Here is a 24900-nt window from a genome sequence, read left to right as displayed (position 1 = left end):
GTCTGAATAACACTGCAACTACTGCTCTGACCAGTAGGTGGTGCTGAGAACTAAACATCTAATTGCTTAATTAATTAAATAATCAACCTGAACTTCACATTTAAGGAATCAGATTTCTGATTTTTTATTTCCTTAAAACTGCAATTATCACACATTTCTTGCATTAATTGTTCCAAAAATGCATAAAATCCCATGAATAATTCTGTCATCCATATATAACACATTCCTTGAACATTGCCCTATTTAGTATTTATGGGCAATAAATGGCTTCTAGAGCTGCGACTTGATTAATTCATTAGTTGTTTGGTGTCAGAAAATGGTGAAAAATGTTAATTATTGTTTCACAAAGACCAAGATCAAATGCTTTGTTTGGTCCATAATTCTAAAATATTCAGTTTACTGTCACAGATGAGGAAAAAAAGTAGAAAATTATGACATTGAAAAGGCTAAAATTAGATATTTTTGATTATTTCTCTTTAAAAAATGACTCACACCAATCAAACAATTATCAAAATACCAGCTGAATAATAGAATAGTCGACAATTACTTGATAGATGGAAGAATGATTGTGGACAAATACTAAATAAACTCTTAAAAAAATGTCTTCTAATCTGCTTCCAGCCAGATTAATATGTGTTAAATATCATTTATCAGTGCCTGTAAAGCACATTTCAATCCATTGACATCCAGTACCATGCAGCACATTAAACTCAACAGCAGTTTGTTTTTGTTTCACCATATTTCAGGGATGATCTCTCCTGCATGAACTCGTCTGTCTCTGAAGCACTCTGGACAGATTAACCTTAAAACGCGTTAATCTGAACGGTAACTATTCTCCAAAAACACGCCCAGGAGATCCACTAAAGCTCCCAACAACTCCTGCTGCCTCCTCGCAAAAAGTCCATTATGTTAATGTTGCCTGGCAACAGGACCCCAGACGGTACAGGAAGGAGAAATTAAAGAAGAAGAAAAACAAAGATCCCAGGCTAATATTGATTTATGCCAATATTGGTTCCAGGAAGTAACAGCTGGATCGGTGCAGTTTGTAAAAGCCTCGATTTCACATGAAACTCAGAAGTCTGCGGGTCAGAGAGGAGCGTTTTCAGGGGGGAGAATGGACTCAGAGATGATAGGAGGAAGGGAAGCTGCACCGATCAATACAGCCTGCAGCTTTAGCTCGTCTGCTGCTCTGCTTCTTTGTCATTGTTTGCAGATGACATTGTGATCTGTAGCGAGAGCAGGGAGATAAATCCAGAGAGGTGGAGGTAAAATACATGTGTGGAATTATTTCCTCCTTTACTGGCCTGAAATGCTTCATTTAAAGTTAAGGCTCTACTTCTGCAACTTAATGATGTCATCATGTAACGCATTTGCATAATTAGTTTAGTTTTATTTTTCATTTCATTCATTGACAAAACAAAGATAAAACAAAAAAAGCAATTCAATACAGAACAAAAGTTTCCAAACTTCTGAATTAAAGAGAGTAGAAAGAAGAATAAACTCATGTAATCTATCCCTTTAAATATATTTTAAAAAAACAGTTTACAATGAGCATTAAAAACAAACAACAAACAAAATGACTGTAAAGTCTGAGAGGGCTGCATGGCCTCTCTCGCTCCTATCAGAGTCTTCTCTCAGAAACACTTGGATACTCTTACTTCATTTCTTTGTATTTTAATAATATGCTGGTTTTAATTTCATTTTTCAATCTTGTGTGTGATTTACATTCTTTTGACTCCTTGTTTGGATCATTCCATAAATTGACCCCTTTGACAGCAATGCAACGTTCCATTAACTTGGTCCTAAATCTATGGGAATCTATTTTTTTGTACTTCTATTGGAAGTAGAAAAAAACTAACATCCTCAAACAAAGAATGAGCTGCTTCCTTGCAATCCAGCATCACTTTCCACACTAGAGCTGCTTCTGCTAGAGCTTCATTCCACTATTAAATTAAATAAATCTGGAGTTCACATACGTAACAAAAGTTAGTTTGGTTTGTTTGTGTTTTGTAAAAACATATTTCATAACGTGAACATTTTTAGAATGGAGTCTTTTTTGCACTAAAACAAAGGGGGAAATGATCTGCATGTATCCTCCGGACTTAAATGAGTTTGACTCCACTGTCTCTAAACCCAACAACATCACTGGTCTCACCACGGTTTTCTACACCTTTCCTTTCATTCTAGCTGATACTCTTTTATCACACCTGACACTTTCCTCCACCCGATCCAACCTGCACACACTTCTTCACCTCTTTTCCACACTTCCCTAACAGTATGTAAGGTACTTAACCTTTACATACTGTTCATATTCTATGACTTCACAGTATGAATTCCCTCATATTAAGTGTCTATGCCAAAGGTTAGACTACAGATCTACTTACAGTGTCTAAATAGCTCATGTCCCATTAATAAATGTAGGATTAATCCTTAATAAATGTTTTAGAAAGCAAGGAGAGTGCATTTTTTAAGTTTTAAAATGCTTGTCTTTGGAGGAAAAACATTACTACTACACAGTATCATGTCCTGTTTTATAGAAAGACCATAATGATTTAAATATATTTCACTGAATTTGAAAATGCCAAATGTCAAAATCGTCCCGCTGGCCGGATTGGACCCTCTGGCGGGTTGGTTCTGACCCGCTGGCCGTATGTTGAACACCCCTGGTTTAGAGACGGCGGCACTGAGGAAAAGACAGGAGGCAGAGCTGGAGGTAGCTGAGGTTAAAATGTTGAGGTTCTCTTTGGGAGTGACCAGAGGGCTGCACTATGTAGTGAGACTACTGGGCTAGAGAGGTACGCTGAGCCCAAAGTCAGAGCTTTCAGAAGGTGGTTCTCTTTTTACCTGGCTAGATCACCATGGTAACAGCTTCTGTTCTGTCCACACACTGTAGGCTCTGCTTTTCAGGTTGTTATATTTATTAAATGTGACTATTTTCAGAATTTACTTTTTTGCACTCAAAGGGAAAATTTAGTTATTTATAGGTTATTATGCTGTGATTTTACAGGTCCGGCCAACTTGAGATCACATTGGGCTGTATGCGGCCCCTGAACTACTGGGTTAGATGGAGGCAGATGATTCGCTGTGGTGACCCAGAAGGGAAAAGAAGAAGAGCTTTTCCTCATCATTGTGGCCTTTATTCACTAGAATAAGCAGCGGCGTCTGCAGGGTCGGATCTATTTTCTCTCTGTGCATCACATGGACTCTTCCTGACTTCCTGTGCAGCCTGTTGCTTTGAGTATTTTGAGCCCATAATCGCCTCCAGATGTTTTCCTGCAGCTCTCTGTCATTCATCCTCACTGCACCAGCCTCTCCTCTGCTTCTCTGCAAGCTTCTCCTCATAAATGTGTAAAAACATATCCTCCACTTCCCACCACCTACTTCTTCTCAGCAGCAGCAGCAGCAGCAGCAGCTCTGAACGCTCCCATTGGCTGCCAGTGACATCACCTGTGCAAAGTGTTGAGTCAGACTCTTCCAACATGTTTCTCTGATGGCTGCCGCCCCCTTGTGGCCGCACAGAGAACCGCAGGGCCTCTGAATGGAAAACGCTGCTGTGATTCGGAGTCGAACATCCTTTTAAACTCGCCGACTGACTTTCACCTCGTCCAACGTGGATGTCAGAGAATTAAATTGGCTTTGTCTCGCAGTGTGCTCGGGCCATTAGAGTGAATTAGACGGTGAGGCTTCCTGATGACTAAAACTAACAGGATCATGTTCGGGCTCTTCCTCCAGCACTAATAGCTACTTACTGCAGGGTGTAATCTGCCCTCTGCTGTTCTCAGGTTACTGCAGCCACATCAGGCTTCATCACCAGCTCGTTGGATAGGATCTAGTTCGCAAATTATGGCGGGAATCTTCCAGGAACAAATATTTCAGTTTCTGGGCTTTTTTCGCGCCACATTTTTGCTCTCATTTTTCAATCCAGCACCTCTATGGAAACAGCACAACCACAGCTGGAAGCAGAGAGAACTCAGAGATGCCTTTTGTGCAGCAATACAAGAGAAAAGGAAAAACGAGAGGCTTCATTTTTTTCACTACATATTTTTAAAAAAAACTGAAGAAATCTGGAAGCTATCCGCATGTTTTCCAAGTGTCCAGAGGTGTTACTAATACTAAATGAAAAAACATTACAGATGTATTACTACTTAAATCTTTAATTTGTTTCCATACTTATCTGATATTGGCTCTCTGCAAACAAAGCCTGCATTTCAGCCTAGTTTGGTTAAAAAAATCCCTCAATTTTTTGTATGTAACTGTTGGTCATAGCTGAGTCACACATGGCTTTTAGTTGCACCAAGAAGTGCAGAGTCCAGTTAAAGCAAACAGTTTATTTTCCACAAATTTCTAAATGAGGCATGTACAATGAAGTGATTTTGATGAATTATCACGATTTAAACTTAAATTTGGTTATTTTGTCCAATGGATCTGCACATCACACACAATTAGAACTATTGGAAAGCAGAAAATCTGACTTTTCTTTTTGTCTTTTCAGTTTCTGGCTCTGATAAATGGTGTAAATTTAAGTTATGAAGAAACTACATGCCTTTCAAACCTGTCGGTGGGTTTTGTGGATCAGAAGGTTAATTGAGGGCAGCAACAAATTATTACTGTTATTATGACTAATTAATTGATTATTACTAGGTGATCATAAACACCTGTATTTTCCTTATTTTTTCTAATTTTCTTAAATTCAGTACGTTTCTGGGATGTAACCTTCAGAGATTAAAGTGGAAATTTCACTTTTATATGTTCACATGTTGATTTTGAAGGTTCATAAAGTTGCAGTTGTGACAGAAGGCAACAAAACTACAAATTCATAACGTCTTCAACCCAGCACAGATTCAGGATTCGTGACACCAGTTTAGTAAAAGGCCAAATGTGAAACTCTTTCTGCTTCTGCTCCTGACTGACGGCTTTGAATCAGAGCCAGAAATGTGTTTTTGCAGAACATTATGATGCTACAGTGGAGCTGACCTTTAGCATGGGAAATGTCATCCCTTCATCGGTATGATCTATCACACATTTGCGTCAAATTAGTGTTTAAATCGAGGAGTTACAGCCAAAAATGTGTTTGTGAGGTGACCTTCACTCGAGTTAATCGGTTCATTATTGAGTTAGAGTGGACATTTGTTCCCGAAATGAAAAAAAAATCTCTCCAAGAGATGTAGAGATGAGCAGAAAAGATTAAAGATGTTAACTGTATTTAACTCTTCCTACCTTGCGGCTGGTGTAGTGGGCGTGTTTGGCCAGTTTGCCGTTGAGTCCTTGAAGAAAAACCTCATCGGTGACTTTTCCCACATTCATACAGGCTTCGTCCAGCACAGAGAAGATTCCTTTATGCTGCTGCTCCACCAAGTCCACGATGATCTGGTTGTTGAAGTAATCAATCTAATGATGGTCACAGAAAGTAAAAGACACCCCAGTAAGACAACAACAGTATCCCTAAAATGTATATATATATATATTTAGTTTGTTTTGCAGTAGGCTCAGGCTCATTCTCGGAAATAGAAGCTCAACAAAGAAAAACCTCTAAACACAAAGTCAGGCTTATTTGTTGCTTCCGAAGCTTTCAAATACATCTCAAGTCCTCCTTCAACATATCGAGTTGTTGTGTTGACCTTGTGGTGAGAATTTCTGCTTGTCAAGCTGCCATACGTTGCTTTATAAAGCAGCAGTTGCCTTGACTTTCTACTAACTCATTGTATAATGTGATGTTTTTATTTTTTCCCTGCTATTTCAAGGATTCTTTCACACTGTCCTCTGAATATTTGCACTTCTACATACTTTATACAACCTTTTCCTGTTTCAATAAAACCAATACATGCCATCTGAATGTGCTTGTGTTTACAAAATGATGATTTAAAGGTTGATTTGTAGAACGTTAAAGAGCCCACATTGCGCATTCTGGTTTTGCTCTAGTGTGTTTTCTGTGCATACAAAAGGTCTGCATGACGAAAAACCCAAAAGATCACACAAAGGCAACTATTTTCTCCTTTACTTGCCTGAAATGTCTCATTTAAAGTTAAGGCTTGTCTTCTGTAACTTAATGACATCATTTTGTAACACATTTACATAATCCTGCTTAATGGCGTGTTTCAAATGACCTCAAGTCAAGAGTGAGTCGCTTCCTTGCAATCCAGTATCAAGAGCTGCTTCTGCTAGAGCGACATCCCTACATTAAATTCATCACAAAAGTGCCTCACTTTATCGAGCAAGCTGACCAATTACAGAAAACTTGATTTGTCAGTACTACGGGGGCCTTGCTGCACCAATATACAAAGTTTTTTGTAATATAAAAGCATACAAACATATTCTAATAGACCCTAAAAATGCAATTATGATCCAAAAAAATCTGCATAATAAGGGCTCTTTAAATGAACCAAATCTAAATGCTTTTTCCAAAACTACAACAAAACTAATGTTATAGTAAAAACAAAACTTTTGTAAATCTGTAAAAGAGTGTTTGAATAACTCTAAACAAAGCAGGAACAGAATAACGTTTCCTACATGTTTCCAGGGGATTCCTTCTCGCTGATACTCCTCTTGTTCCTGCTTCAGCACCAGCTGGATGAAGAGCTGCTGCAGCTTTTCATTGCAGTAGTTGATGCAGAACTGTTCAAAGCTGCAGCGCAACCAAATACATGCTGTTAGCGAGCTGTTATGGATGAAACCTTACACATTATTACTGAATATAATGCTAAAATTACACACAAAGAGATGAAAGTATGAAAAGCAGATTATTTCCTTTATTTTTGGGGAATATTTGATCTCATCCGCACCTATTGTTCTGGAAAATCTCAAACCCGTAGATGTCCAGCACCCCGATGACCGTGTTCTTGCCGTGCACTCTGGCGTCGTAGTTTTTCACCTCGATGATGTCGTTGATTCGACCCACGATCCAGCAGAACAAACGCTCATACATGGCCTGAGAAGGACAAAAACGGAAGAGGTGAACAATTAGCCGAACAAGTGCTTTGCTCAAGGGCACCGAACATCAAAGCTCACGAGCAATTAGCAGCTCCAGAAGGCTGAATGTCAAACTAGCGTTGAGTCAGACTTTGTTCGCAGCCCACAGTGCGAGTCTTGCAGCTGCCTACATGTATTCGTCCTCCACAGTCTCCAGCCTGTCTGGAGTCACAACACGGTGACTCATGCGAGTGTGAATCAGTGTGAATCGCAGTAAAAACACCGCAGAGTGAAATGTCACAACCCTGCATCTCTCAGCGGCTCGGTGTTGTGTTGGTACTTGTGTTTGCGCAGCTCCGGCTGACAGCCAGCAGCAGATTTAAATGTTAACCTTAGCGAGAGCGTCGCGTCCGTAGCTGGCCTCCTGAGTCGTGTGCTGCTTCTCGATGACGTCTCGACCGGTGGCGACGGTGCGGTACAGCAGCGCCTTCTCCACGTTCTCCTCCTTAGTGGACAGCAGGTCCTTGATCACAGACACCAGCTTTGTGTTTTCTATCAGGGTCACGTCGCCGTCAACGCCGAATGTGAGGTTTCCCTGAAGATAGAGGACAAAGAGGACGGATTATTCTCCACATTTTAGGAAATCTAATGCTACAAATCTTGCATCTGCACACCCCTACACCTGCAAAACTTCTCATTTCTCAGCTTGCACATCCTTGACTCCTCTCCTTAACACTCGTGTCGCCCTGCGGGTCAAAATTGACCGTTTTAAAGTTTGAAAATGTGGAAAAAAAAAATATTTTCACAGTGAAACTTCTGATATCCACATTTTCAACATTTTGGGGAAATTTCTGAACATATTTTTGTGGAAAAAAGAAATGTTAAAAATGTTTCCTTAAGAACATTCACCAAAAAAAAAATCAACCAAAATCCAGCGAATTTCACTGGATTTTGGTTGATTTTTATGTGAATGTTCTTAAAGAAAATCGAAGTTTTACTGATATATATGGAATCACTTTAGATATTTTTAGGATTTTTTTGGGAAGATTTTTACTCATTTTTTGAAAATATTGACAAGAATTTTCTTGCCACATTTGCAGGATTTTTAAAAAAAAATAAAACTTTTAAGGGAAACTTTTAAGGAATTATTGGAATTTTCTTCCTGAAGGTTTTGCAAATTTTCTGAAATTTGGGGAATTTTTTTGCTGAATTTTGGGATTTTTTTCAGACAAGGAAACAGTTATTTTTTGGTGCCAGTAAATGAGGACAACAGGAGGGTTAAACTTTATCCCTCCTTCCACAGATACAAACAGAAAGGAAATGAGGCAGCATTCGTCTAATGAGACACTTCTGCTTCACAGCTGTTGTTTTAAAGCCACGTCATTTTATAAATATAATATGATCTATCATTGCTTTTTTTTGTTGTACAGTCCACCATTGTGTTATGGAAGTTCAGCGACGTCGAGGCAGACACACGGAGACACACTGGAGACTCAGACGACTTAAGTTCACTGACATCAGGAGAAGTGACAGCGACAGAGCAGCAGGACATGCAAGCAATGCCAGCATCACTTCTGAGGATTCTCTCTGATCTGTGGGTTTATATTGTAGTTGGGAGAAGCTCAGATTTAGATTACAGACCAATGTGGAGACAACTAGTCTGCTTAGTCACGTCAGAACAGACAATATCTACTCTCATGCAGCATCTGCCTGTCTAACGCCCATTAGAACCTTAGAAAGGGGAAAGACTCATTTTTCCTGCACAACTGAATTGAACTATTTCTGTCAGATGAGTTGAGCAATGTTTCTGGTAACTGTGGCAAAATATGACAAACACATACTCGTAGCATGGAGTATAAAAGAGGTGTGACACACAAGAGCTCCATACAAATAAAGCAATAGTAAATCATTATGACTGAGTGATATATTACATGCAAATATTTGTTGGTGCTGCTAACAACATAGTTTGCATGTTGAAGCTGTGTGTCACACAACTTTTATTATATCATAGATGCAAAAAGAGTTCTGCAAAAAAGACGTCGAGGATACATCTGTGCATCGGAGTTCTTCCCTCTTCAAGATGCATTTCAGGACTTTAAACAACCTTAATGATGGATTTCTAGTTCACAGGTAGCTCAAAATACAGAGAAATAAGCCTTGAATATGAAGCTAGCATACCCTTAGCTTAGCAGTAGTGTTTACACCCAGAGGTACTCATCTAAATGCGATGTGTGTGTGAATTTCATTAGTCAAAAGACATTTTGATGCATGTTCAGCATCGTTTACATCTGTGCTAATTAGCTAGCAGCATCTTTTTATCTAGTGGCACACTGCAGCTATTTTTCAGCCACTTTTTTTTTATTCCACTTTGAAGCTCATTACATGCTCTGGTTCCTTTCCACAGTGCAAAGACATACATAGTGGGTTAACTGGTGATTCTAAACTGGCTTTAGGTGTGAGTGCGTCTCTTTTGCATTGGTGCTGGGATGTCTAGCAGCAAATAAAAACACCATATGAACGTGTGGAACCTGACAAGACATGTGGAGGAAGAAAAAAGAGGAGATGTATGACATTACAAAATGACTAATTAATCAAGTAGAAGTAAATTAATTTGCAATTAACATAAAAAATGTCCATAAGTAGACCTTTAATATAAGTGGATTTATTCATTTTTTAATGTAAAAATGTGAGATTTATCTAAACACAGGAACTAAACAAAAGCATAATGTTACTAAGAATAAATGCTACTCAATATGGCTTGATTCTTCTCTATTTGTCTTTGAATGTGGAACAAATTAAAAAGTTATTTTCAGGCAACTTCCTTGGAATTACCAGAACCAGACTCTTGAAATAAAGCAACATCTTCAGGATATTAAAACTGATCATCTGCTTTTCCAGTGAACACATCACACAGCACTAAAAACAAGAAACAGGTGCAGCTTTAGATCCTCGTTGTGTTTCCGGTAGAACACAGAGTTTCTGCTCTGGGACACAGCTGCTATCAGGACTGAGCAGAGGTTTTCTGTTATTGAGGATCATTACCAGATGCAGGATGGTGGCCAGGATCTTGTAAACAGTCTGAATCTCGTCCGCTGTGAAACCAATCACTTTCATGGCATCGGCCACGGCTTTGAAATCAGCGTTATCATTGATGCTCGACTGGAGGAGAGAAAGCAGAGACGTTGGAGGCAGATGAAAACAAATTGCTGGAAGGAAACAACAAACAAAAGCAGTGAAGCAATGTAGTGGTGAGATGCAACATTTTCCAGCCGTGTTCTGTCTCAGAGTCGTTACGTTCTGCTTTCTTCTATAATTAATCCAACCAGGATATCAAATTCAGCAGTTAACTAAATTACAAAGCGGCACTGAACTGTGATGTCTGGCTATAAAAACAGGAGTCGCCGCCTCAGCTGTTTGCTAGCGTTGTGTTCCATGACGTCAGGCAATTTGTTGCTGTCCATCGGCTTCGTTCGTCCTCATTAAGCTCAAGCAAGGAGTTCTAAATCAAAACACTTTCATGTACAGGAAGCACTGAACTGCTTTTCCTGCTGCTTTTCTTCTCCAAATATGGAATCTGTGTGGTTTCCTTCAAACCTCGTAAACTCTGGAGAGGAAACACACATCTGAAAGTCGCGTGCTTGACTGTATTTATCCGACTCCAAACAAACTTAACGCCACTCTGACATTCTTTGAGACTTTTTGGCGTTTTCACACACTGCCGGTTCTGTAAATAGATGCTGTTTGTACAAGTAGTTACAGAAGCACAGGAATGTTTATGTGAACGTATGTGAGCTACCTTAATCTGGCCTCCGACTTTGATGTAGTTGTAGGCGGTCGGGTCCTTCTGGATGTGAAGAGAGCGCAGCAGGGACTCTGGAGCTCCTCTGAGCAGCTAGAAGGCAACAAATACACACACTTTTGTTCATTTCTGACATGTTTCCTCATGCAAAACATGCATAATTTCCATGCATGTGTGTAAGAATCCCTCCACTTTCTCAGTCAAACATCCAAAACAAACTGCGGCCTCAGTTTCAACTCACTATCCTCCTACATGGAGCAACAAAAGGTCTGCCGATGACTCAGAAATGCTGCAAGGATTCAGAATCCTGCTGCTGAGTTCAGGACTTTGAGCAGTAGAAAAGCAGTCCTGTGTGTGGAGTTTTTCCTGCAAACAAACTCCAGTTGTGTTTACACCCAGAGGTACTCACCTAAATGCGTTGTGTGTGTGAATTTCCTTCCTCATATGACAAATGAAAAGCTGATTTTCATGCATTTTAGCATCGTTTACATCTATGCTAATTAGCTTGTAGCATCTTCCTACGTGCTGGCTCTCTGTGGCTCCTTTTGAGCCACTTCAAGGTGGAACTGTTGCATTTTTATTCCACTTTGCAGCTCTTTGCATGCTCTGGTTTCTTCCCACAGTCCAAAGACATGCATGGTGGGTTAACTGGTGATTCTAAATTGACTGTAGGTGCGAGTCTGAGTGTGTCTTTTAGTGCTGGGATGGACTGGTATCCTCAATCTCACCCAAAGTTTACAGGATAAAATGGGTACAGCTGATGGATGGATGGATGGATGGATGGATGGATGGATGGATGGATGGATGGATGCAGGGATGGGTGCTCTGTGTATAAGGTATAAATAACGTGTTTGGTTCGGTCTAAATGAGCAAAACCAGCAAAGTGAGCACCATTTCCTTAACATAACATTGCAATTTCTGTGTGAAAGCGGTTACCATGTCACCCAAGTGTGAAAGATACACAAAACAGACAGTAACTGACACAAAACCAGCACCTCAGCCTGACAATAGCTCCACAAATAAACCCAATGAAGTCATGCAAATACACACAGGTGTCGCCACACATTTACCTGGTAGAAAGAATGGAAGCTCCGCTCTCCTTCCTGTTGGAAAATGACTCTGGACTGCAACAGAATAAGCATTAAAGTGTCACACAACTGTAGTCAATCAGGGGCTGTTTAGTTACTGCAAGATTCTACTCTCTAAGGGTAAATGTTTAACAATAATCAGACATGGTAAAACTAAATGTTCCTCTCTGAACTCTGTTTAAGCTGCTTTATCTGTTCTGTATGAAACTCTGGAAGTCTGAATGAGTGTTTTTGAGACTGTGTTGGTGCTAACTGCTTATTTCACTCTTTATCTGTCTTCCAGATTATAAACACCATGTGGAGATGTTAACATGGTAAAGAAAAGTTGATTTCCACCCACAAACGTAATCAAGACGAGGAAAAACAACTATCTGAGAGCCTAAATGCGCATAAGATCTGTGGCACACAACTCAAAAAATTGTTGATGCCTCAGAGAATATCTGTTTTTAATACCTAAAACCATTTCTCAGTACTGTATCTACATAAAATACGACATCAGGATAGTGTTTGATGTACTAATTAGGTAACAAAGCTTTAACCAGACTATCAGCTGGTTATCTGGAGGAGTTTCTTCAGCTCAAAGCCGGCGTACCTTCTCCAGCAGGTAGTTGCTGATGTGTCCTCCGATGGGATCCCCCTTGAAGTCAAAGTTGATGTCCATGTATTTGCCGAAGCGGCTGGAGTTGTCGTTGCGGTTGGTCTTGGCGTTTCCGAAGGCCTCCAAGACGCAGTTGGATTTAAGCAGCATGTTCTTGACTCTGTGGGGCGGGAGGAAGATATTAAGGATAAAGTGAATAATCCAGTGGAACTAAATTAAAACACAGTGACTCGTGTGTAGTGATGATTAAGAATCTGCTCTGTAGACCCACATCAATCAAGATAAAACCAGGCTATACTGCATAAATACACAGTATAAACAGACATGTACGCATGAAGTAACTTATTTTATCACCCACTTAATATGTATTTCAGAAATTCCTGCACGTGTGTATACAATTTCAGGGTTTTTCCTGAATATTTTTGACATTTTTGTTTATTTAATGGTCAGAAATATCAGAAAAATTAAGACATTTCTGTCAAATAAGGTTCACTGCTTTAAATATTTGCTTCCTGTTGTGTTTAGTCACGACCAAATGCCCAATCTGAACCAGGAAAAACACTGATTAGCCATCTAATATACACTTTGATCAGTTGTTTCTATTATGGATCTGTTTATATGTGCAGCATATATCTGTTCTTATGTATATTGTTTATATTACAGATCACTGTTCTGTTTTATTCTACAAAGAGGAAATTTTAGGGCTCCTCAAAAAAATTTTTAACCGAAGGAAAATTCAAACCATATTAATAACTGGCAGTAATATAAAAAAGAGACTTCCCCATTTTTTTTAGTTTTATTGATTATGATTTCATTTAATCAAGCATTTAACATCAATCAAGCATATATATATATATATATATATATATATATACATATATATATATATATATATATATATATATATATATATATATATATACATATATATATATATATATATGTTCCTATGTATATATTCACATTACCTATCTTTGTTCATCTTTGTTGCGTTCTTTTTGTAGGTCTTTCTCCTTTCACACCGTTCTACTGTTTGTAATTACACCCAGAACCAAATTCCTTCCATGCATAAACTTAATTCAATCAAAATCCATCCGCTGCAGCTTATTTTACAGTCTATTTTATCCCTACTTTCTATTTTAACTGATTAGCTTTGGACCAAAGGAGTAAGTTAGGAGTAAACCTGTACCTGTGAAGTGATAAAAAGAACTTCACCTATTTCTGTCCAGATGACTCACATTTGATGAAACTATCTTCCTCTCTGCTGACTTGATTGTTTAGTGTGAAGATAACAAAATACGTATTGATCCTCTATGTTGTTATGTATCATGAGCAGTTTGTATTCATCAACATTTAATCCGTGCCGTCGACTTTAAACCTTTTCTTTGTGGCTCTGATGTGATCTTTATCTTTATCTCTGACCTACATTCTGCAGATTTTCCATCAGAGCCAATCGCTGCTCTTCTATCCAGGTGACTAATGCGACGATACGTAATCATTCTTTAACGTTATCTGCAGGAACAGAACACACCTACTGGGTTATCAGTGACTGAGCTGGAACTGAACCTCGCTGTGATCTGAGAGGCTTCGACTGGAAACACGACAATGACTTATTTGTACCGACAAAAGCCACAAAGATAATCAAAGTGATCATCGGTGAAGCATCTGACTGCACATTTAAAAATAAAAAAAGAGCTTCTGTAACTGTCTCAAGCACAAGGACAAAATAAAGTTAGTTTCTCGGCAACTATGAGGATTCTTTGACACAGTTTTGACCTCAGATTCCGTGTGTCAGGTTATTGAACAGAAACAAAGACATTTTTCAGCTCACCTTTCCACTTCAGCCCTCTGATTAGGATTGGTGATAGCAGCAATGTATTGCATGATATACTTGCTGGCTTCTGTCTTTCCTGCTCCACTTTCCCCTGCAGAAAAAAAACATGAAAAACACAGAGCATTATTTTCCTCAAAATAATAAATAATTGTGCCGTCTATAATTTCAGAGCGGTTTGCATTCCCTGCAAATTAAACCACCAGACCACGAGCGGTTTGAACAACACAACAGTCAGAATCTCATCGCTTTTTACGCCCGTTTTTTTAAATTTTGCCTTTTAAAACATGTCATGCTGCCGAGTTGGACCCAGAGCTGAAGCCTGTTGGTGGTTTTTCTGCTTCATTTTGAAATATTACATATTTCCCTGATTGTTCGCCTGAGCTATAGCTTTGCTGGATTCATGACATGAGGTTTTGAGGGTCTCAGTTCCTCCTCTGACCACTGAGTGGAGCTTCATCCTCTACATCTTTCCTTTTTCCTGCCACACAGCTTGAGACCACGTGAAAGTGAAGGTGAATTATTTCTCACAATCTGGACACCAAACATCTGCATTTAAGTGGAAACAATGGGGAGAAACGTAGCAAAACTGTGCACAAACTCTACCTGTAGTACTACTAGCACAAATTAATTAGACTGAAAATGTGATAAAAATCTGTGAAAATCTGGACTAGAATACTAGAACCTTTAAAATGCGTTTTAAAAAAAACCTGTCAAAATAAAGTCAAATATTTGTAATATATTTATATTTTTAATGGATTCAAATGCAGTAAAACAACAGAAGTGTTTGTTGTCACGTTACAAAAGAGCAAATTATTATTTGTAAAAATATAGATTTTTTTAATGTAAATATTATTTACAGTTTTGACCTGTTTTTATTTTAATTAACAAAAAAATTTAGTGGTGGGACGAGATTTAAAAAATTAATCTAATTAATTACAGGCTTTGTAATTAATCGCAATTAATTGCAGTTTTGTCAAATAGCAATATTTGACACAATAAGTGAAGTTTTTCAATTCAAATAAAATTATGGTTGACAGTTGAATCAATGAATGGACATATACGTGTTTATAATTTAAAATTTATTTAAAAAAGGAAAATGGGACATAGAAAAAAGTGATTTTGATGACTTAAAGCCTGAATTTAGTTGTTTTTTCCACTGTATGGCACATAAAATCAGCATAAGTAGTTCAAGGAGCTTCAGAAAGTTGAAAATCCACAGATTCATTCTGTTTTCATCTTTTCTGGGTCTGATAAATGGTGGAATTTTGATGGTTCTTTTTATAGGAATATCAATTTTTATATATGTAATTTTTTATAAGCAAAAACTTTATAATTAAGTTATTAAAAGAGATATTTTTGTTGTTTAGGTTATTCCTCCTCCAAGGAGGCAGAGCCTCGACGGAGTAAAAACTTAAACCACAAAAATGTTTCATTTCTATTCATCTGCATTTTCATCTGTCTGCTACATTCACAGATTACTGCAAATCTAAGTGCAATTATAGCGATTTTATTCAACATTTTAAGACTTTCTGTAAACTCAAGCACTGTCTAGAAAAGTGGTCTATTATGGGATGGCTACACCGTTAGCCGTTAGCATGACTCGTAGCTAACGTTAGCTCTGGTGCTAACAGCTTACATTGAGGTGATACCGTCGGCTTGAAGTGACGCAGAGATCAGAAAACTCTTTGTTGTACAATTTAAACACAACCAGGCTTTTATCCAAGCTGCCATCAGGAAGATTTTTAAAAGGAAACTTTCTGCCCAACAAGCTCAGTCTGGTCTTCCAGTTCTCTGTTCACCAGTTCCTGACTTCACTCAGTGCTTCCTGTGCTTCTTCTTCATGGCTACAAACAGACTTTAGGTTCATTACCGCCACCTACTGGGCTGGAGTGTTCATCAGAGTTACCGGTGTGGCAGAAATGAGGGAACTGAGGGGGGTGTAATTAATTGCGTTATATATGTAACGCGTTATTTCCCGCTGCAATTAATTGATCAAAATTAACGCGTTAAAGTCCCAGCCCTAAAAAAATTACAACTATTTTTCCCTGACTTTACTAGGTACTATCTGTAATTTCACAAAACAGGCAAAATCTATAAAATAACAGTTAAAAAATGATTTTAATCACTGAAAAAAAAATATTAAAAGACATAATCTTTCTTCCAAATGATGGATTACATCTGTAAAATGATGACATTTCTTGCAGATTTAAATGCAGTTATAAATAATCAAATTTTATGGTCAAATGTTGTAAAAGAAAGAAATTTATTTTTTAAAAAATACTGATTTTTAAAAATTTAAATATTATTTAAAGTTTTGGCCTGTTTTTTGCTTATTTCAGAGTTAATATGTAAATAAAAACAAATTTTCCCTGATTTTACTAGATACTAAAATTTGTACAATAACACTTAAAAAATTATTGTATCAATGAAAAAAAAGAATAAATACAGAATTTTTCTTCCAAATCGAGGCAAATATCTGTAAATGATGACATTTGTTGCTGATTTAGATACAATTAAAAACATAATAAACATATATAATTTTAAGGCCAAATGCTGTAAAAGAAAGAATTACTTTTTGTAAAAATCCAGATTTAAAATCCAGATGTGTGCATTATTTATAGTTGAGGTGTTTTTTTTTCGGTGTAATATTCCTCACAGTGAAGTGTTTCAGTGCTTTCTTTCCTCCGGTCCATGCAGGGGGCTTCCAGCGTTACCTGAGATGACGATACACGTGTCTTTGTTCCTCCTCTTCATGGCTTTGTAAGCGGCGTCTGCGATGGCGAACAGGTGAGGCGGCCTCTCGTACAGCTCGCGGCCCTTGTACTGCTCCACCGTGTCCCGGCCGTAGATGTTCATGGCACGGTAAGGGTTCACCGACACCACCACCTCCCCGATGTAGGTGTAGATCCTCCCCTTCTCAAACCTACACACACACACACACACACACACACACACACACACACACACACACACACACACACACACACACACACACACACACACACACACACACACACACACACACACACACACACACACACAAAATAACAGGAGGAGAAGAAATCCATGAAACAATGCAGCCATGAGTGAATTATGAACAGATCTGGAAAGCCAGACTCAAAAAGGACGCCTTAATTTAAAAAAAGTGGCACAAAAATGGAAAAATATTGAACAAAATTGAATATTATTAAACAAGAAGAATGACATCAAGACGATACACATCTAAAATATTTACCCAGAGCTCTACATGGTCGAGTAAAAAACATGATATTATGAATGATGATGGAAGAAATGCAGCAGGGGTGTTCAACATGCGGCCTGTGGGCCAAAAGCGGTCCTCCAGAGGGTCCAATCCGGCCCTCAAAGTGAAAAAATTCCAGAGAAAACATTAACTGCAGATTGTAAATTAGTAAAACTATACATTTAAAATCATTTCAAGTTGTTTGGATCATAAAGTAAAATACTACATTGCTCATTGTTCTTTTGTCATTCTGTGTCTTGCTTTTGTTGTTTTTGTCATTTTTTGTTTTGTTTCCTGTCATTTGTCTCATGTTTTTGTCGTTTTTGTCGTTTTGTGTTTCCTTTTTGTCTCACTTGTTTTTTGTCTTTTTGTGTTTTGCTTTTGTTGTTTTGTGTCTCATTTTCGTAATATGTCTTGGTTTTGTTGGGTTTTTTGTCATTTTTTTGTGACTTTTGTCATTTGTCTAGTTTTTTGTTTCTTGCTTTTGTCATTTTTGTCTTGTTTGTGTCGTTTGTCCTTTTTTCTCATTTTTTGTCTCTTTTTTGTTTTGTTTCATGTCGTTTGTCTCATTTTTTGCCATTTTGTTTCTGCTTTTGTAATATTTTGTCTTGTTTTTTGGCTTCTGTTGTCTGACTTTTGTCATTTTGATCATAAAGAAAAATCCTCTATGGCTCAGTTCCAGATATCTGTGACTAAATGTTGTGTTCCTTTGTAAACACTCTGTGATCTGGAAGTTGTAATGTGGAAATGATAAACTGAGGCTGAATGTTGTTGAAATTGAATTTATTTTTCTTAAGGAATTTCAAGTTGTTCATGATGTTTTATAAAATGATAATTCCTGAAATGTGAACATTTTCAGAACATTTTTTTTGCACTAAAACAAAGGAAACCTTTGTCATTATTTATAGATTATTATGTTGTGATTTTACTGGTCCGTATCACTGGAGATCAAACTGGGCTGAATGCAGAACCTGAAATACGGTATTTAAAGTGTCTGCTGAATATAATTCCAACCAACCGCAAGCAGAATCAATAGTTCAGCATGAATTTCTGTTGTTCTTTATTCTCTTAGAATCAGGAGAAATGCCACCTAGCTGGACTTTAAAACAAGTCAAACATTAAACAGTATAAAGAAAAATAAAAGTTTTTATGATGCCAGAATGGAAACCGAATATGACAGTCGCCCATCTGTGCAGAGTTTTATTGCACATTGTGATAAAACTGATGCAGGATTTTCACACCGTCAACAAGGAAGTCGACATTACGCTCATCTTGGAAGCGCTGCTCAGATCTGGTGAGTAAATCTACAGTTACTGCATGTGGACGTCGTCATCAACACATTTTAGGCAACAATGTGCCTCCAGCTGTGTTTGTGTTTGCTGTTCCTTTTTAACAATGCAGCGGAGCACAAAGCTCAGTTTGCTGTGGAGGAACTCGACTGGTTTCCACCTGACCTCATCTCCATCCTGCACCTCCAGGACCGACTACTGGGCGAGTAGCTACAGCCTCTTACTGACACACACTGCTCTAAGTTCATCCAGTCAGGCCCTCAAAGAGGAAAAATTACAGAGAAGACATTAACTGCAGACTGTAAATTAGTAAAACTAGAAATTTAGAATAACTTCCAGACAATGACGAGTTGTTTTGATCATAAAGTACAATACTAGATTGCTCATTGTTCTTTAGACATTTTGTGTCTCATTTTTGTAATATTTTGTCTTGTTTTTGTTTTTTGTCTTTTTTGTTTGACTTTTGTCATTTGTTTCATGTTTTTGTCGTTTTGTTTCTCGTTTTTGTCAGGTTTTTTGTCTCACGTGTTGTTTATTTCTTGGTGGTTTTGTTTCTCGCTTTTGTCAGTTTTTTGTCTCGCTTGTGTCGTTTGTGTAATTTTTTGTCTCATTTTTGTTTTTTGTCTACTTTTTGACACTTTTTAAATTTTTAGTCAAATTTTTTGTCTCTTTTTTGTTTTGTTTGGTATCCTTTGTCTCATTTTTTGTCGTTTTGTGTCTCATTTTTTGTAATATTTTGTCTTGTTTTGTTGTTTCTCTTTTTTGTCTAACTTGTCATTTTGTTTCTTGTTTTTGTCATTTTGTGTTTCCTTTTTGTCTTGTTTGTGTTTATTTTTGTGGGTTATTGTTGTCACTGTCATTTTTTTGTCTCGTTTGTGTCACTTGTAAGTTTTTTGTCACTTTTTTTGTCTAATTTTTTCTCTTTTCTGTTTTGTTTCGTGTCATTTGTCTAATTTTTTGTCATTTTGTTAATCAGACACACAATTAACATGCCGGCTTCATGTGGGAATAAACATCTGGGGTGACAAACTCATTACGTCAGACCTGGTTTCATTTCTATATCACTTCCAACGCGGCACAAGTTTGAGCTTCATGCAGTCACATTAGCAGATGCATGCAGAAGCAACACATTTCGAGTTGTTTGAAGCGATTTATGGAAGATTTTCACCACATTTCAGCACCAATAATGCTCCAAAAACAATTCTCTCAATCACTTTGCTCTACAATTTCCCATCTATTACAAAACCAACAGACATTTTAGCATCCACGTCCTGCTGAAGTTCTACTGCAGCTCTGCCTCACTTTAATACTCGCTCTGACTTTCAGTGCCCTCATCTCTCACCAACAATCTTTCTTCCTTCTCCGCCCGAGGCCGCCCGCCTGGTTTCCTTCCTCTCCGATGAGGATCCCGGTTTCTCTGAGCAGAAGAATGGACTCTTTCTTCACAGCTACCAAACGGGCCAAACGCACATTATTCCAACATGCTCCCAACAGCTCTGCACTAAGCATCTGTGGGTTTGAAGAAGCCGCCAGATGAACTCCATCAAGCCTCATGTTTGTTTAAAGATCCGCCAGATATTGATTTCATTTGTTAACTAAAACTGCTGACTCGTCCTTCGTGCTTTGATGCTGCTGCAGGGAGTCACTGGTTCTAGTCAAGGTCCTTTTAGCAGCAGTGAAAACATTACAGGCCAAGCTGCTGACAGACATCCACGACACTGTTCTTGTTTAGCACCGATCCTTTAAATAGACTAGAGCCTTGGCCTTTTTAAATCATGCTGAATATAAAAATAAAACATCTTTCCAGGGCAGAAACACAAACAAATTCATCCTTCTGAACCCCAAAACCAGCCAGCCAGTTTCAAAGGCATGTTGTCATTTAAAAATTGCCAAAATTACACCATTTTTCAGAGCAAGAAACTGCAAAAACAGAAAAAAAATGACCATATTGTCAAGTTCAGACGCTCCTTGAACTCATCATCACGTATTAAATGACCCAAATCTGAGCTCAAAATCAGGATATTGAGTTAAAAACACTTTATTCTACATGTCTAACGTACAAATTCTGCAAAAACAAACCATCCAGAGAAACAAGAATCTCTATTTTAAAAAAAAACTAAAATGCTGCGATATTTACTTAAAACTGCAAAATTGTTGGTAATCTATCTTATGTTATGTGTGATATTTTATTGTTCTTATTGTGTTTTTTACTGGGTTTTTTTGTTTGTTTTTTATTGTTTTTATTGTTTATTGTGAACGCGTGTGTAACTGTTGTATAACAAATTGCCCTTCAAGGGACAAATAATAAAGTTGAAGTTAACAGCTGTGGACACTCGGGAAAATGCTGTACATACTCTTTCTAGGATTTTTTTTTTTTTTAAATTTGTAAAATAAGGAATCAAACATATTCAACTGTCAAATTTTATTTTTTTCTATTATTTAATTCATTATAACTGCGTCATACTGGAGAAACACATTTTCCAGCTCTCTCTCCTTCTCATCATGTTGAAGGACTTTAAGTTGCAATAAAAAAAAATGAGCCACAATGAAAATGAAAACTGAGATTAGATTCATTTCCATGAAAATACAAACAGAAAACTGATTCCCAGTAATTTATCAGCAGCTACTGGAGGACTATAAGGAGTAAGAAATCAGGAAACAACAGAACAGAACATTATAAGAGAACGTAACACAGAAGGTGCATTGAGATTAGCTCATCCTTTTGTGTTTAGATTCATGTATTCATGTCCAGCCGTGCACCAACTGGTACAACGATCACACGTGACGCTGACATGTGAAGATCATGTGTCCTGAACGGGAGCATGTCGGACAAAGAAGCCACTAAAGAGGCGTCAGCGCAAAGTGAAGATAAGTTTAATCTTATTATCAAACTGATAGTGGTCTAATTACCAGAATTTAGACAGCAAATAAGGAAGATAAAACAGCATATATAAAACATCTACATTAATGTTTTTTCAACTATAAATATCGGTAAGACGATTTGAGTGCAGTCTCCAGGTAAAGAACAACACCTTTTGATTGCAGTTTAAAGTTTATTGATGATATATGCAAATGTATGGGAATCAGTAGCTGCCTGCAGGTCCTAATAAAACCTAAATTATCAGTATCAATAACCAAAAATCTCAATTTTTGCAGCATGCATTTAATATGCAGTCTACTCAAAATCTGTGCAATGCCTTATTGTTGTTTCCATCCAGAGGAACTGAACTAGCACTCGTGTATGTTTTTGGTTTATTCTCTAGTTTTCTACTGCAATGTAAATTTCCCCACTAATAAATCATAAAATAAAGGAATAAAAAAGGCTGATTGTATTGTATCATATCATATATGTTCAGCAAAAAAAATCAAGCATGCATAATCTGTATATTTAGACTTCATATGGTCCAGGAATACAATCTAAAATGTGCATGAATTACATTTAAATTATGGCAAACATATAAAAGCAGATCTGCCATACAATGATTAAGGAAAAAGTTTAAATAACCATCTGTCTCATGAGCAATAATCACAACCGTCCCTGTGAGCGGCTAAGCTAACGTGCTAACCCTTCCTCCCCTGGCGCTGCAGAATAAGAGCCTTTGTGGCCTCCCTCTGCCCGGTCAGGAGGCTGCTGTGTGCTCGCTCCATTGTTCGGACGTCAATCGGAGGTCTTTGTCTGAGACGTCTCCCCCTGCAGCGAGCTGCCCACTTAACTCACATGTACAATGGCCTCTGGGTGATTGTCTTTACATCATGTAAGGCATTGTGGGAGGGGTGTATGTGAGATCCCAGGGGGGAAAGGATGACAGGAGGGTGGCAGCTGTCTGAGGTGAGAAGGTGTGCAGGTATTTTCTGTAGATAATGGGGAATGAACTGGCTCTGAAGGGTGACTGGATGAGACCAATCAGGTGGGGAATGATGCAGTTTGTGTGCATTAACGAAGTAGGAGATGGAGATTACTAACATGGAATCTTGGAAAGTGACACGGAGCCTCAGGCTAGTTTGAATTTTCTGATGCGGTCCAACCCCGTGCACCAAATGAACTAAAGGTGAATATACTACTAGAAACACATTTTAGACATTCTATAGTGGAAACAAGTGATTGGTTAATCTAGTAGTTTTCAGCATTGCAAAAGTGGTTCCCTTTTTGCCAGCTACATCACCATGGCAACTGATGCCGCACAGCTAGATCACCATGGTAAATGACGCTGCACAGCTAGATCACCATGGTAACTGATGCTGCACAGCTAGATCACCATGGTAACTGATGCTGCACAGCTAGATCGTCATGGTAACTGTTGCTGCACAGCTACATCGCCATGGTAACTGATGCTGCACAGCTAGATCGTCATGGTAACTGTTGCTGCACAGCTACATCGCCATGGTAACTGATGCTGCACAGCTAGATCGTCATGGCAACTGATGCTGCACAGCTAGATCACCATGGTAACTGATGCTGCACAGCTAGATCATCATGGTAACTGTTGCTGCACAGCTACATCGCCATGGCAACTGATGCTGCACAGCTAGATCACCATGGTAGCTGATGCTGCACAGCTAGATCACCATGGTAGCTGATGCTGCACAGTTAACCTGCTCTCAGGAGGTTCACTTCAGAGTTTCAAATATAAATCAACTGTCAAAAGCGTCTAAATTTCACCAATTTAATTTCTAGACTCTTCACTCTAAGCGACAGATTCTCAGCTGAAGGAATATTAATTATATCTGCAAACTTGCTGAGCTGTATGTTACTAATCCCACTGAATAAAGTTGTGCATATACAGTATTGTATACCGTATGAGTGCGTTGTCATTGGAAAGAACAGAATCAGCTGGTGATGCAGAAAATGCATAAAAATGTTCTTCTGTTTGGTCCTGATTTGCTGCCAAGTCCATTTACCCTGCCGTCCCTGCAGCTAATAGGATATAGAACGGAAAACTGACTGGTATGTTAGTATTTATTATAGAATTTTCAATCAGTAATGTGAACTTTGATTTAGCAACAAAGTAAAGTGATGTCCTTCATTTTGGGACGGTGTCTGACCTAAATGCAATTCTTTAATATCATGTTAAAACTGACTGGAGTTTAACGGCTCTAATGTGCATCAAAACCAAACTGAATGGTTAAACAAATACAATAACTGGACATGATTAAGAGTGTTTTGCTAGCATTCCTCTCTTGCATCATTTACATCATAACTGTTTTATATTCTTCATATCTCTCTATTAAAACAACCTGAGAATCCATGAACATGCAAAGAAAGTTGATCTGATGCCTGTTGTAGGTTTTGTGGATCCAGTTAACACATAGAAAGCCTGACTTTGTTAAACTTGCTATCTAATTCAGCCCTTTAAAATAAACCACAAAAAAGTCACAGGATAAACATTCATGACCTCAAGGATTTGAGCAGTGATTAACAATTCTTAATACTGATTAATACTTTGTTACTTGTAAAAAATAAAGCTGACAGACACCCAGAACTGTCTTATGAATGATAAGAAATGAGGTCACAGTCTTGCTGCAGTCATATAACAGCAGTAAACTGGAACCGTGTCTTTGTGAGCACACCCTGCTGAATATAACAACAGGTAGAGATTTATATCAACTTTTCCCAGCCGTATTACAGAGAATTCTTCAGGGTAAATGTGCATAAACATTATTACTGGGTGTGTCAGACTGGTCAGTGTGATTTCCACTTTTCCACCCGAAAGCAAAACATTACACACAAGAAAAACAAACCGCAATCAAATCATCCTGAATCATCGCAGTGTTGAAGCACCACAGGAGGTCGGTGTTTTTCCTCCACCTCTCAGGCTATAAATAGCATCGACCAGTCATGTTTGTGCTCCTCTGTGGGGAAATAAGAATCAATCATGCGGAGCGTGTCGGCTGAGAAACGGGGCCAATGATCCATCTGTTCCACCCTCATTTAGCAGGATTTAAATGACACACAGAGAGGAGATTAGAGCAGCATATCAGCTGTAACAGAGACTATTCATAGGATTCAAATGTGATGACACAGCATCTGTTCTTTGAATTTTAAAGGGTTTAGGTAAAAGCTTAGATAACAGTTTCAAGGTGCATCAGCTGAACTCCCCTCACAGCTTCCTTTATTCCCCGTCATCTGTCCAGCTGTGACTGGAAG

At 38.2% G+C, this 24900-nt stretch overlaps 1 protein-coding gene across 2 annotated transcripts in view; it reads right to left on the bottom strand.

The window, feature by feature from the left end:
* myo1d (myosin 1D) overlaps positions 1-24900 on the bottom strand; it is a 173418-nt gene that overhangs the window by 117593 nt on the left and 30925 nt on the right. The window contains exons 2-11 of one of the 2 annotated variants that reach the window (XM_023288912.3): positions 16940-17148; positions 14223-14316; positions 12386-12551; positions 11776-11829; positions 10703-10798; positions 9949-10065; positions 7298-7501; positions 6780-6925; positions 6508-6622; positions 5218-5388 (exon numbers count right to left, since the gene is read on the bottom strand). In XM_023288912.3, the coding sequence (XP_023144680.2) occupies positions 5218-5388; positions 6508-6622; positions 6780-6925; positions 7298-7501; positions 9949-10065; positions 10703-10798; positions 11776-11829; positions 12386-12551; positions 14223-14316; positions 16940-17148 (1372 nt within the window). Of the gene's footprint in view, positions 1-5217; positions 5389-6507; positions 6623-6779; positions 6926-7297; positions 7502-9948; positions 10066-10702; positions 10799-11775; positions 11830-12385; positions 12552-14222; positions 14317-15861; positions 16017-16939; positions 17149-24900 lie in introns of those variants that run through there. The other variant, XM_055004369.1, reaches the window with a different exon arrangement.

Source organism: Amphiprion ocellaris, chromosome 18 (genome assembly GCF_022539595.1).
Source record: "Amphiprion ocellaris isolate individual 3 ecotype Okinawa chromosome 18, ASM2253959v1, whole genome shotgun sequence".
Classification (NCBI taxonomy): domain Eukaryota; kingdom Metazoa; phylum Chordata; class Actinopteri; family Pomacentridae; genus Amphiprion; species Amphiprion ocellaris.
The sequence above is the reverse complement of the archived record's forward strand: the minus strand, read 5'-3'. Positions and strand labels throughout refer to the sequence as shown.